Below are 12,978 nucleotides of genomic sequence, written 5' to 3'. Positions count from 1 at the left end.
CCAACCAGAGGCTGGTTGGAGCTGTGATTTAGCTCCACATTGTTGTGGACCCGTTAGGACCTCCCAACTCTATGATTCTGTCTTGGGGTGCCTCTCTGGAGATTTGATGGGAACCAGGCAGAGGGCCTTCTTGGTAGTGGTGCCCACCCTGTGGAACACCCTCCCATCAGATGTCAAAGAAATAAACAACTATCTGACCTATATTTTATTTATTTATTTCAAAGCACTTATAAACTGGAATGTGTTTTTTAACGACCTTAAGGTGGTGTACAATGGGGGGGGGGAGTACAATTAAAACGAAAATGCATCCTAAAACTGATAAAAATGCAGTCTAAAAATACTTAGGAGCAAACAAGAACAAATAAAAGATTCGGACCCACAAAACAGGGGCTGATTCAATGGGTGATAATAATGATAATGATAATGAGGAGTATGATAATAATAATAATAATAATAATAATAATAATAATAATAATAATTGTACCCCGCTCATCTGACTGGGCTGCCTGAGCAAAAAGATAAATCTGTATATGCCTTATGCTCACCTTTTATATCTGTAAATAAAAGCACATTACAGAAATGCCTTCAGCCATCTTTCTCCCCAAGGGAACGGAGGCCTGATAAACAGAGCCCCGGGATCTTGTCAAATTGAGAAATGCACAGCAGTATGTTCTGGTTTAAATATTGTTATATAAAAAAAATTTGCAGGAAACATGAGATCTGCTGCCTTGGAGGATGCTGGTCTCTTGCTTGAACCCGGCCCCGGAATAACTTTATGCTAACATGAGAAGGAGTGGTCCTATCGCAGCAAAACTGCAAAGCATCACGAGAGCTGTCCACACTTTTGCCCACTGGTACAGGCTTACTGTCACCATGCAGGCATCCTCCTCGCCATTGTTATTTGACCTTCTGAAAGAGAACTAATCGCTGCTGACATTTTGTGATTGTAATGACAGCTGCAGGCAGAGACTGTATCATAATTGCAGCCTAGGAGCCTTAAAACATTCACTCGGCTTCGATTTCTAGGTTGTGTTCCATTAGTCCCGGGGCCTTCATGTCACAAAGCCATTAAATCATTGTTTTCACTTGACAGTATCATCTTTAGCCAACCCTGCAGGGAGGGGAGGGCGGTTGGGATTACAGTGTTTCTTAAAACTCGCGGCGAGGGCAATTGGCTGTTCTGAGCAATCGGGCTCAAGGAGAGTCATCCCAAGGCCGGTCTCCTGCCAACCCTCTGTCGGCCAAAAGAAGGAACGCTTCAGAAGTGCTTAAGTTGTCTGTACATGTATTTTGTACTCGGACTGCAAAGGCCGATGGCTGATGCAAACATCTAACTGCCGTATTTTTCGCTCTATAAGACGCACCAGACCACAAGACACACCTAGTTTTTGTTTGGTTTTTTTAAATGATATTCATTAAGAGTTTTAGAATTACAGAAAAAACAGAGAAGAAAAAGAAAGAGAAAAAACAAAAGAGAAACAATCCACAATCAAACAATACAAATTGATAAAAATCAAAATCAAAAAATAAAAACAAAGCACATAACACAACACAATCAAAAGGCAAAAATAAGCCACAAAAATTTAAAAATAAATCCAATATTCTCAAATCCTTATCTGTCATTACCTTCTTTCTTTGACCTCCTCACTCCTCCCTTTTTTTGTATCCTAATTGTTAATAGTCACAGCAAATCCTTTCCATTTTTCATAATATTCTGTCATTACACTACCTTAATCTATTTTAACCTTATCTTACTATAAAAGACCCTAAAACTTAAAACTTAGATCTTATTTATACCAATTTCTCATAACCATAAGATGTTCTTACATAATTCTTTTAACATTTTTGCTAAAGCCAAATAATTTCATTCCAACATTTTTCTAACATTCATCAATTTTATAGGGCAATCCTAATAAAAAAAAAAAAATTTCTTCCAATCTTCATCCAGCGTCTCTTCCTCCTGGTCCCGGGTTTTGTCAGTCCTTTCTATCTCATCAATCTAGCGCATTAACCTGGTAATCTTATGTCCGAGGCCCTTAAGTCTCTTCCATGTCCCTTCCGCGGCCCTTCTTCATATTTATACCTGTACTTTACTTTGTCACCTGCTCCTTTCACTCGTGGGAACTCCAACTTGACAGTGTTTTTTACCCTTCTCAACAAATCAATCCCTTTTACATGCTCCACACTAAACTCCATGTGGTATTTAAAAACATGTTTCAAAGTCCCTCCAGAATTAAGAGCCCCCACAACCCCAAACATCTCACGGCCCATTGCCAGACTTGAAAAGTCCAAACATCTCTGCATAGGGGGGGTCTATCCAACCCCCCATTTCCAAACCAAACCAAAATTTATCTTTCCAAATCTGGCTTTTTCCAAGTTCATTTGTCAGCTCCAGGTACTCATGTTTCTGCTGGGCCACAGCTCCCTCCATCTCTGGCGCCCGAGGTTCAACAACATCCTCTTCCCTCATCTGATCTGTCAGAGCACACTCCTGATTTGATTCCTGGGTGGGCTCTATATAGTTACCCACTACCTGTCCAAAATTTCCAATCGCAGCAGTCATCAAGTCCGTCTTCTCATGTAGCTGTTCCAGTAGGGCACTTGTTTTGCAGAAAGCACTCATCAGAGCTTCTGAATACATTGTTCTGCAAGGTCAGAAGTCTATTCCCACGATCGTAATCTGTTGCAGCTGTAGAGCTCCCTGATTCAGATTTAATAACAGTTTCACAGGCTCTCTCTAGGGGAAGAACTTCTATTTGTTCTTTTCTTTTAGAGACAGATCTAACAACAAAGTTTCCTTTTTCAGATATTTTGTCAAAATTTGTTCCTTTAAAATGCAGAGGAGAACAATGGAATCACTATGTTTCTCTTCCTTTAACTATCTGTCAAAGACATTTGTCTCTGGTCAATGAGCTTTCCAAAGAACGTCAGTCCTGACACCCGCTCCCAGGATCAAGACGGTAGAAAATTACTTTGCTTTACACCCTTTCTGCAGGTTTAAACAGTCCAGTATCCCTGCCAAGAAAACTCCATGGACAAAGACAACAGGCAGATAAGAATTATGGTGCTGGAGGAGACTCTTGAGAGTCCCATGGACTGCAAGAAGATCAAACCTCTCCATTCTGAAGGAAATCAGCCCTGAGTGCTCACTGGAAGGACAGATCCTGAAGCTGAGGCTCCAATACTTTGGCCACCTCATGAGAAGAGAAGACTCCCTGGAAAAGACCCTGATTTGGGAAAGATGGAGGGCACAAGGAGAAGGGAACGACAGAGGACGAGATGGTTGGACAGTGTTCTCAAAGCTACCAGCATGAGTTTGACCAAACTGCGGGAGGCAGTGGAAGACAGGGGTGCCTGGCGTGCTCTGGTCCATGGGGTCACGAAGAGTCGGACACGACTGAACAACTAAACAACAACAACAAAGCTTGGGAATGCTCCTGGATGCCAAGGAGGTTGCTGTAGCAAGAAATGCCTGTCCCCACCACTTTCCTAGGTAGAACAGGTGTTAAGCTAAAGCTGAAAAGGTAAAGTACCCCTGGATGGTGAAGTCTGGTCAAAGGCGACTAAGGGGTTGCAGCGCTCATTTTGCTTTCAGGCCAAGGAAGGCAGCATTTGTCCACAGACAGCTTTCCGGGTCATGTGGCCAGCATGACTAAACCACTTCTGGTGCAACGGGACACTGTGACGGAAACCAGAGCGCACAGAAATGTCATTTACCTTCCCACCGCAGCGGGACTTGTTTATCTATTTGCACTGGTGTGCTTTCGAATTGCTAGGTTGGCAGAAGCTGGGACAGAGCAAAGCTGGAAGATAATGGGAGGAGGGGAGGAGGGACAGCTAATGACACATTATCATTAGAGAACATTCCAGATCCCCCTTCCTCCAAAACCTGATGGGCAGTGAAAGTAGGAGAGCAGAGAGCTAAGAGGCAATTGGCCTTAAGCAGCCACTGTAAGGCGGGTGGTGCTGTTGACAAGTAAGATGTAAAGGCGGGAGAGATTACTCGGAGCAACGCCATTAGTCCAAGAGGCTAACTTTCTAAACCCTTCTCTGTGCATATTGCATAAAAGTCTTTGGTAAGGAGCTTTCCCTGTCTTTCTATCTCTGGTAGCTGGCCGTGGGTGAGTGGGTGGTGGTAGGGTTCCCTGACGCCTGACATCACCCTACCTGGTCCCATGATCATTGTCCACCCCGGGGCTACACCCACTTGTGCTTCAGTAAAGTTCACGTGGGGCTGCCTTTGCAGAAGAGCGTGGGGGAGGGAACGGGACTTCAGCTGGTTCAAAATGCAGCTGCCAAACATGTGATTGGAACCACGCAGATGGAGCCTATCGCTCTGCATATTCTCTCACCTGCCTCGACTACCAATTTACTCCTGAGCGGTGGTCCTTATCTTTAAGGACCTAAATTCTGTACCTCGAAATTGCTTTCTGAATGCAAGACGGTCTATCTGAAACAGACAGAGCCTTGGGGACTCCTTACCCCTCGGCTGTGTGACTGGTGCTCTTATGTATCAGCCGTGGTGACTGCAGGCCTGGGATGAAGCAAGAACGAGAATTTACTAAATGACTGGCATGCAGCAGAAATGCAGTTTTTTGCTTTGTACCCTGAACCGGTCCTGGGAAAGGAACGGATTTGGATCACTTAAGGGAAAGCGCTCCACAAGATCTCTCTCTTTTGAAAAACACACACTTGGCTGCATTTTGGCTACACGCCAATGCAAAAGATCATTTTCCCACGGCTGAAAACCAACAGTAATAACAACATTTCCATCCCAACTTTCCCCCGAAGAGCTCAAGGTGGCATACATAGATATCCCACCTGCCTCCATTTCATTCTCACAACCGCCCTAGAGTCATAGAATTGTAGAGTTGGAAAACTTGTCATGTGCGCCACAGTAGACTTCAAATATTTTGTCGTGGGGCAAGCTTAGCAGCTGCGCTGAACAGGCAAGAAAAAAAACACATCGGAAAATGCAAGTGTACATTAAAACTGAGCCTAACCCATCAGCATTAAGGGGCCACTCGGAAAGGCTGATTCACAAAGCCATCATATGCTGGCAGCATGACAAAAGCAAGCCAGAGGTCATTTGGCAGAAAATGTCGGGAAGCCATTGGAAATGGTCAGGAAAACAAACAGACCCAAGCCGTGAGTTACATACCCTTGGCTAAGGAGTCCCCCATTTCTCGTTTGTCATAGATAACTGTCATGGCTAACTGCTATGGCTGGCTGCTTGATGACACCGAAGGACAAAGCCATCCTCTAGAAATAGCTCTGATGATGGTTTAAAAATGAGCTCATTTTTCCAGGCCACTTCTGAACTTTGCCCACAGACAACAGCGGGCTTTAATTACACAGAGCAAATGGCCAAGTGTTAGGGAAGTGTGTGTGCCAGTTGTGCAGTGAAAAGCCAAAACAGCCTTGATCCCGGGGATGGTTCAGTTGTCAACAACTTCAGACATTACTCTCTCCCGGTCTTAAACAAGCGGCCTTTGACAGAGATTGAAACATATGGGAATATAATGATCTCTGTATGCCTCTGATTGTGGGTTTGATGCTGCTGAAGACAACCCTTTGAGCATACGGTACCTGCACCACGCCAACTTAAACTTGCTCTCCGACCCAGAATATACTGGGAAATGAAGTTCACCCTAGATAACCCTAGGGGTCCAAATCATTCTCCTTGGCACCCTAGCCAAATTGAATCTCCCAGACACTCTGGCAGCTAAACTCAGCCTTGCAAATGGGCATACAAAAATTACTAGCCTTCCTCCCCTTACTAGCCCCCCTTTTTTACTTCTTTTCAACAAGTACCTGTTGATTCCAACTGAAATCAAGATACACTGTGCCCACAGCACTCCCCTGATCCACCAAACCTGTAACTCTATCAAAAAAAGAAAAAGAAATGAGATTGGTCTGGCATGACTCGTTTTTGAGAAATCCATGCTGGGTCTTAGTAATCACAGCATCCTTCTCTAAATGCTCACAGGCGGAATATTTAATTATCTGTTCTAGGACCTTTCCTGATATCGAAATCATGTGGTTGAGTCTTCTCTCCCTTTTTGAAGATGGGGACAACATTTGTGTTAAGTTGTGGGTGAACATATCAGACGACACAGTGATTCTTCAAACAGCTCTTGTTTATTCACAGGCCAGAACAGAACTGAACTGAAGGATTTAGCCAGCCTGCTTATATAGAGCTCCACTAGAACGCAACAGTAACCATTTTCTGTAACTATCCAATCACTAAACGTCACTTTCGATCCCTTATTTGCATATGTGGACCCGAACTATCTACAGTATCCCCCTGCTGGCCCAGGGTGAGAACTTCAGTACATAACAATTTGCATGCCTCCAGTTTGCAGGGATCTTACCTGTTCTCCAAGAATTCTCAGAGGCTCAGCAGTTTTATTTTCAAGATCTTTCCTAATAATAATATCTGCGCTGACTGGTAATTTTAATGCATATATTGTGCAAACCGATTAGAGGCTTTGAAGATTCATGAGTATATAAATCCTTTAAATAAATATACGAAACAGCATGCAATAAAATGTCTGCCAAAGCCTCTAAAGTTGTTCCTTGGAAGTCAAACAGCTTACCGGTAGTTCCCGTTTTGGCTCCCAAATGTCGCAAACCCGGAAGTGACTGTTCCAGTTTGCGAACTATTTTTGCAAGCTGAACGTCCAACGGGGCTTTTGATTGGCTGTGGGAGCTTCCTGCAGCCAATCAGAAGCTGTGCTTTGGTTTTCGAATGTTTTGGAAGTCGAACGGACTTCTGAAACAGATTCTGTTCGACTTCCAAGGTACAGCTATACTGTTGTTCTGACCAAGAAAGAGTAGGCTAAAGAGTCCTTTGTCCTAAGGAGCCCTTTGTCCTAAAGAGCCCTTTGTCCTCTTAGCACATGTGGGAATGAGCCATGGCTGCTGACCCCTCAGCCTCCACTTAATTCAAAGCCTGCCAACTGAGGGATCTAACTACAGGTGCAGAAATTACACCAGTCAACAAAAATGGCTCCATTTTCTTCCTGGATAGATGTAGTTACTCATCTCATTACCCATCTTCTTTCTGTATAGAACACAATTACCCAGCGGGGTCTGATTACAAGCGCAGAGCAGGCTTGAAGCATCCATGATGCTCCAAATTGAAAAGAACAGAAATGTTTTGAGTGTGTCCAAAAAAGAAAAAGAGAGAGAGAGAGAGAGAGAGAGAGGAAAAAGTCACCTTTCTTTACTTGGAAGAAGTCAACAAGCCGGCTCCTGGGTATCGCAGACAAGCTTGCCATGGCAATTAACTCTCTGAACGGATAAAAAGGGGACTAATATCCCCCTGTGCCGGCTCACTAAGGAATCAAACCAGACCTTTTAACACAGAGCTTGGAACACTCAGGTAATCAAAAAGCCTGTCTGGGGACGCAACGTTCCTTGATTTTCAATGAATCAGAGCTGCCTGCCTAATGCACGCCCATCTCTGGAGAGCAGAAGCCGGGATTCTAAAACCAAAATGGGTCATTTCACAGTCCTTAAATGAATACTAACAGGGCTCTGCTGGGCCATTTGGGGACAGATGCGGAAGAGAGGGGGGCGAGAACCGACTGCATTCAGCAAGCACTTTCAAGGATAGGCTAGAGGCGCTGTACTCTAAAAACCGAGTTAAACATGGAGGGGAAATGTTGGGGCTAGGCCAGCACTGAGGGTGGCCGACCCCAAACTCTCACCTGAGTTTCTGAACCTGACAACACAGGCTCTCTGAGGGGCACAAATCGTCCTGTTCCATTAATCAGCCAGAAAAAGAGGTTCCTGGTATCTATATATTAAAGAGCAACTATCAATTGCTTCGGATGCCTTGTAAAGAGGTATTTTTAAGCCCAGGATTTCCCCGCCATATAAAATCAGACCCTGTTTTTATCTATACGGATCCCCCTAATTTCACCTTTATTTGCTTTTATAACACTCTTTTAATTGACCTTCCATTGTTGTTGTTGGTATTCAAGTATTTATCGGCCACCTTTTTGCATGCAGCCCTCACAAGGAGGCGCCTTTATTCAGATGGGAAATATTACGATACATTAGAAGCAACAAATCCTAAGAGGCTCAGAAAGCAGCAACGCAAAAGCACTGTTATGGAAAGGCAGCCTGGAACAGGTACATTTTGGAAGGCCTGTTTGAGGACATGAGCAGTTAGGTTGGAAGGGAATTCCGCAGCAGTGAAGCCACCACCAAAAAGCCTCCCCCCTCACACACACCCCTAGCTTATCTTAGTGGAAGCAAGATCACAGGGGCGAAGGTAGCTCTTTAGTTAAACTTGAAAGCCATTTAGATAAACCTTTAAAACTCAGGCCCAGGGGCCTCTTCAGGTCTCTTTGCCCAGGATTCAGAACCTTGCAACCAGTGCTACCTGCTGTAATAATCATGTCTCAAATGTAAAAATAATAATATACTAATTTATTATTTATACCCCACCCATCTGGCTGGGTTTCCCCAGTCATCATCATCATCATCGACTTTTATTGCGCTAGCCATAGGCCATGGCATCATTTGGAAAAATAACAAAAGGAAAAACAGCAATAACCATAAAAATCATCAGGCCCCACACATACAATATAAACCATGGTCACAACTACTAAGATTGTTTGTTGCATAAAATAGAACAGCAGAAGATTCTCTAGTAAAATGTGCCAAATTAAATATCTGAATCCCCTTTGCAGTTGACCGCTATTTTGGGTTTCCCCAGTCACTCTGGGCAGCTCCCAACAGATTAAAAACAGAATAAAACATCAATTATTAAAAAACTTCCCTAAACAGATGTCTTCTAAAAGTCAGGTAGTTGTTTATTTCCTTGACATCTGATGGGAGGGCGTTCCACAGGGTGGGCGCCACCACCGAGAAGGCCCTCTGCCTGGTTCCCGTAACATCACATCTTGCAGTGAGTGAACCGCCAGAAGGCCCTCAGAGCTGGACCTCAGTGTGCGGTTTCTATGGCTTAATGAGGTCCACCACCTACTTTTTAATATCACAAGCAAAGAACATACTAAGAGAGCACTATACTTACCAGTGGGAGCTGTCCAAGACCATAGAGGGTGAGTTTCCTCGGATCGAGGTAAAGAGGGTCCCCAAAATCTTGATAGGGCTTCCAGCTGGGAGTAAAGTAGCCTTGTTGCGTGAGCTGTTTGATTCTCCGATGGTAGTTCTCCCGGAAGACCTGCTCTCTCGTGACATCCCAGCAGTTGTAGATGGTGTTGCTTCGAGCTTGGACCTTGAGGCCTTTCTGGCTGGGGATGGGCAGAGGCCGGATCATGACAAAGTAACGGGGGTCTGACTTTGGGTGCATAGGCATATTGACAGTGTTGTAGAGCCACCTCGCTTCCTAGGAAAAACCACTCCTTTAACCGGGCCTCTGAACCTTCGTTTCGGTTACTATAACGGTACCCTTTCTCACTCGTACCTCACACCACAAACAGCGCCTGGAAGGATAAAATGCAGCTTCAAAAGGTAAAGGCTGCAGATTTGGGTTTTTTTTTTTAGTCACTTGCAAGTAGGAAATAACAACAAACACACCTCTGCCTTCAATTCACATCAAACTAGGACCATGATTCCACTAAGCAAGTCGGGCTGCTGCAAGGAACTCAGGTATAAACATCTCAGTGCCTTGGGAACCCAAAGAAAGGTAACTAATTGAAAAGGCAAGGCAGATTTGACAGCCTCGTCTTTGTCCAGGGCTGACTGACAGCAACTGCCCGCAATTAAAATGCCAGCAAAGCTGCACGATTCCCCTTCAGATCCAACTAAGAACTGCCACCAGTCTCAAACCACTCGGCTCATCATTTCTCTTAAGAAGTTGCTAAACACAGGCCCTGGGGTGGGTGGGTGGGTGGGTGTAGCCTCACCCCAACACAAATCCAGTCCTTCCTGAGGCCACTCTATTGCCCTACTGATCAATCTTCCTACTGCTAAAGACAACCAGATCTCAGCTCAAATTATCCTCTTTTCTTTTTAAATAGATTCTCACCCCTAAGTTTTCCCTACCAACCAACCCGACTGATTCCCCCTTTTTTTTCTAGAGTGCTAACTCGAGGCCCCAATACACCCCACCTTTTAAAAACAGGACAAGATTCTAGTCCCTAAGACTTCTCGACCATTTCCTGTTTGATATTCCCAACGCCAGTCGCCAGCTGGCATCACCCCCTCTTTACTATAAAGACCCCCCCTGAACTTGAGACTTCTTTCCCAGCCCCCTCCTCACTTTCAGAAAGCCCTAACTGGGACGACCCTTCTCACTGAGTGGTTTATTTACAACCAAGCTCAGTCCCAGAGAGGGCGGTTTCATGAAGTGGAACGCACCCTTAAAAGACCCTAGCCCTCCTCCCGGACCCCACAATCCCTCCCCCACCCCGGAACCCCCCCGACGTCGCTTTCAAGGCCTTCCCCCCATCTAGAACTTGAGCGCCTTCTCAGCCCCAGCTGGAACGCTCACAGTGGGGAGGGAGCGGGGAGGAAAAGGCGTCGCCTGTTGCCCTTGGCAACCGCTTGGGAACGCTCCGGCGCCGGCTGGGAATGGTCGCTCGTCGCTTTCCGTAGCCATGGCAGCGGCGGCTCGCTGAAGCTGTTTCCGCCCTTACAATTTTGCCCTCACTTTAATGGAGGAGATGGGCGATCCTATCGCTCGGTAGGATTGCGTCCTAAATGAACTGAGAATCCCTCGTGGCAGAATGGAAACAGGAACTTTCTATTCATGACTTCCTCTCCCCCGTTCATTGTAATTTCTTTTTAATGACCTCATATGGTTTATTTTAATTACGTATTGGTGAAAATAGAAGGATCCGTGGAAGCATGGGCGTAGCCAGGATTTTTGTTGGAGTCTTTGGGGGGGGGGCAGAACCTCAATTTGCTATGTATTTTTCTGAATTTTATTGATTTAGGGGGGCATCTGCCCCTCCCTGCCCCCCACTTGGCTATGCCCATGCGTGGAAGTGGATATACGTGTAGATCATGGGTAGGCAACCTAAGGCCCGGGGGCCAGATCCAGCCCAATCGCCTTCTAAATTTGACCCGTGGACGGTCCGGGAATCAGCATGAGTAGAATGTGTCCTTTTATTCAAAATGCATCTCTGGGTTATTTGTGGGGCATAGGAATTTGTTCATTTCCCCCCTCCAAAATATAGTCCGTCCGTCCGTCCCCCGTCCCCCCCAAGGTCTGAGGGACAGTAGACCGGCCCCCTGCTGAAAAAGTTGCTTCCTTTGGTACAGTTGCAAAGTTCCTTCTTTGGCAGTTCAGTGAGATCTTATGCTTGAGACAGTGGTATTTATTGGGGCGTACCCAAAATAGTAAGCCAGACTTTGGCTTTCACAGAATTTTTCTTCTAGCCAAGCGGTGCTTGTATTCGTTTAAAGGTGGAGATTGGGGGGAAAGAACCTCTACCTTTCTTTGAGCCCTCTAACTCGGAAATATGGGTGGGGGGGGAGTTTTTTTCCTCCCCCCTAAGGCTAGATCTTGTGGATGTTTAGTGAAGCTGAATGTTGGCAGATTCAGGACAGATAAAAAGAAAGTCCTCCTTCACACAGAACATAGTTGAACTATGGAACTCACTCCCACAGGACAGGAGGCACCAATGGCCACCACCTTGGATGGATTTACAAGAGGAGAGGAGAAAGCTCCATGGGAACAATTTTTTTAAAATGAAAAAGTTCAATAAGCTACTTGTACGGTTGAGCCTCTTTTCTCCTCACTATATGGAGTTGGGTATGGGGGGGGCAGATAGAATCTGGAGGTCTGTGGGCTTGTTAACAAACTTGAGCTAAACTGGGTAAAAGGTAAAGGGACTCCTGACCATTAGGTCCAGTCGTGGCCGACTCTGGGGTTGCGGCGCTCATCTCAATTTATTGGCCGAGGGAGCCGGCGTACTGCTTCCAGGTCATGTGACCAGCATGACTAAGCCGCTTCTGGTGAACCAGAACAGCGCATGGAAACGCTGTTTACCTTCCCGCCGGAGCGGTACCTATTTATCTACTTGCACTTTGACGTGCTTTCAATCTGCTAGGTTGGCAGGAGCAGGGACCGAGCAACGGGAGCTCACCCCCTTGCGGGGATTCGAACTGCTGACTTTCCGAACGGCAAGCCCTAGGCTCTGTGGTTTAACCCACAGCGCCACCCGCATCCGAGCTGAACTGGGAGGGGTGGTAAATAAATCCTCTTGCTGGTGTGGGGGCATCCTTCTCCAGCTGGGGAGGCCCCAACATAGCATTGATTATCTGCACCTGCCAATACAAGAACAGGAAGATTTATTTATTTACAGCATTTCATATATATCAAACAATAATGAGTGTTCTCTAGAGGGTTTGCACTTTTTTATATAAAAAGGCAGTAAAATATATATTGCAAAACATCATCCTATGGTTCCCTGACCCAGCCAGAGCTACTGCCGTTGACAGACACTGCTCAGACAGCCCAGATTAGATTAGACTTTAATCTGTAAAGAACTTTTCCACAGCTGAAATCGTGTTCAGAATGGAAGCAATGACAGCAATTATTATTTTTTTTAAAAAAATGTGCTCTTGTCCATAGACATGTCAACAATATGCGAAAACATAAAAACAGTTCTTTGCAGTGGAGTAATGTTAGCATTTCAATCACATTTCAATAACAGCTTATGGGAAAACAGAATCTTAACAGCCAAAACAAAAATCAAGCCAGAACCTCTGCAGAGACATTAAAGTGTCAACACACTACTCCTGTGTTAAATCTCTCAAATGCTTCTTTCTGAGCAATTCCGGCAGTAGGGGAGGTTAATTGAAAAGGCTGGGAAACAGAGATCTACATCGATATTTTGTGGGGCAGAGGTATCTGTGTATGAGGTACCCAAGAGTCCTTTCCCTCTTCTAAATTTTTACAGTTCTACGCCCCCAGTGCAATTCACAGTTGCCGTAGCACTGAGCTATGATGCTTTCCACGGAGGATGAAAGTTTTGCTGTTGTCGTCTCGAG

General features: G+C 45.3%; 1 protein-coding gene across 2 annotated transcripts in view; it reads right to left on the bottom strand.

Moving 5' to 3' along the window:
- CCDC60 (coiled-coil domain containing 60) overlaps window positions 1–10,384 on the bottom strand; it is a 67,411-nt gene extending 57,027 nt beyond the window's left edge. For both annotated transcript variants that reach the window (XM_082203164.1, XM_082203165.1), the window contains exon 1: window positions 9,050–10,384. In XM_082203164.1, the coding sequence (XP_082059290.1) occupies window positions 9,050–9,334 (285 nt within the window). In that variant the 5' untranslated portion in view covers window positions 9,335–10,384. The remainder of the gene's footprint in view (window positions 1–9,049) is intronic.
- Between the last annotated feature and the right edge of the window lie 2,594 nt (window positions 10,385–12,978).

Source organism: Podarcis vaucheri (assembly GCF_965113315.1).
Source record: "Podarcis vaucheri genome assembly, chromosome: 16".
NCBI lineage: Eukaryota > Metazoa > Chordata > Lepidosauria > Squamata > Lacertidae > Podarcis > Podarcis vaucheri.
This window is presented reverse-complemented; position numbering and strand designations above follow the sequence as displayed.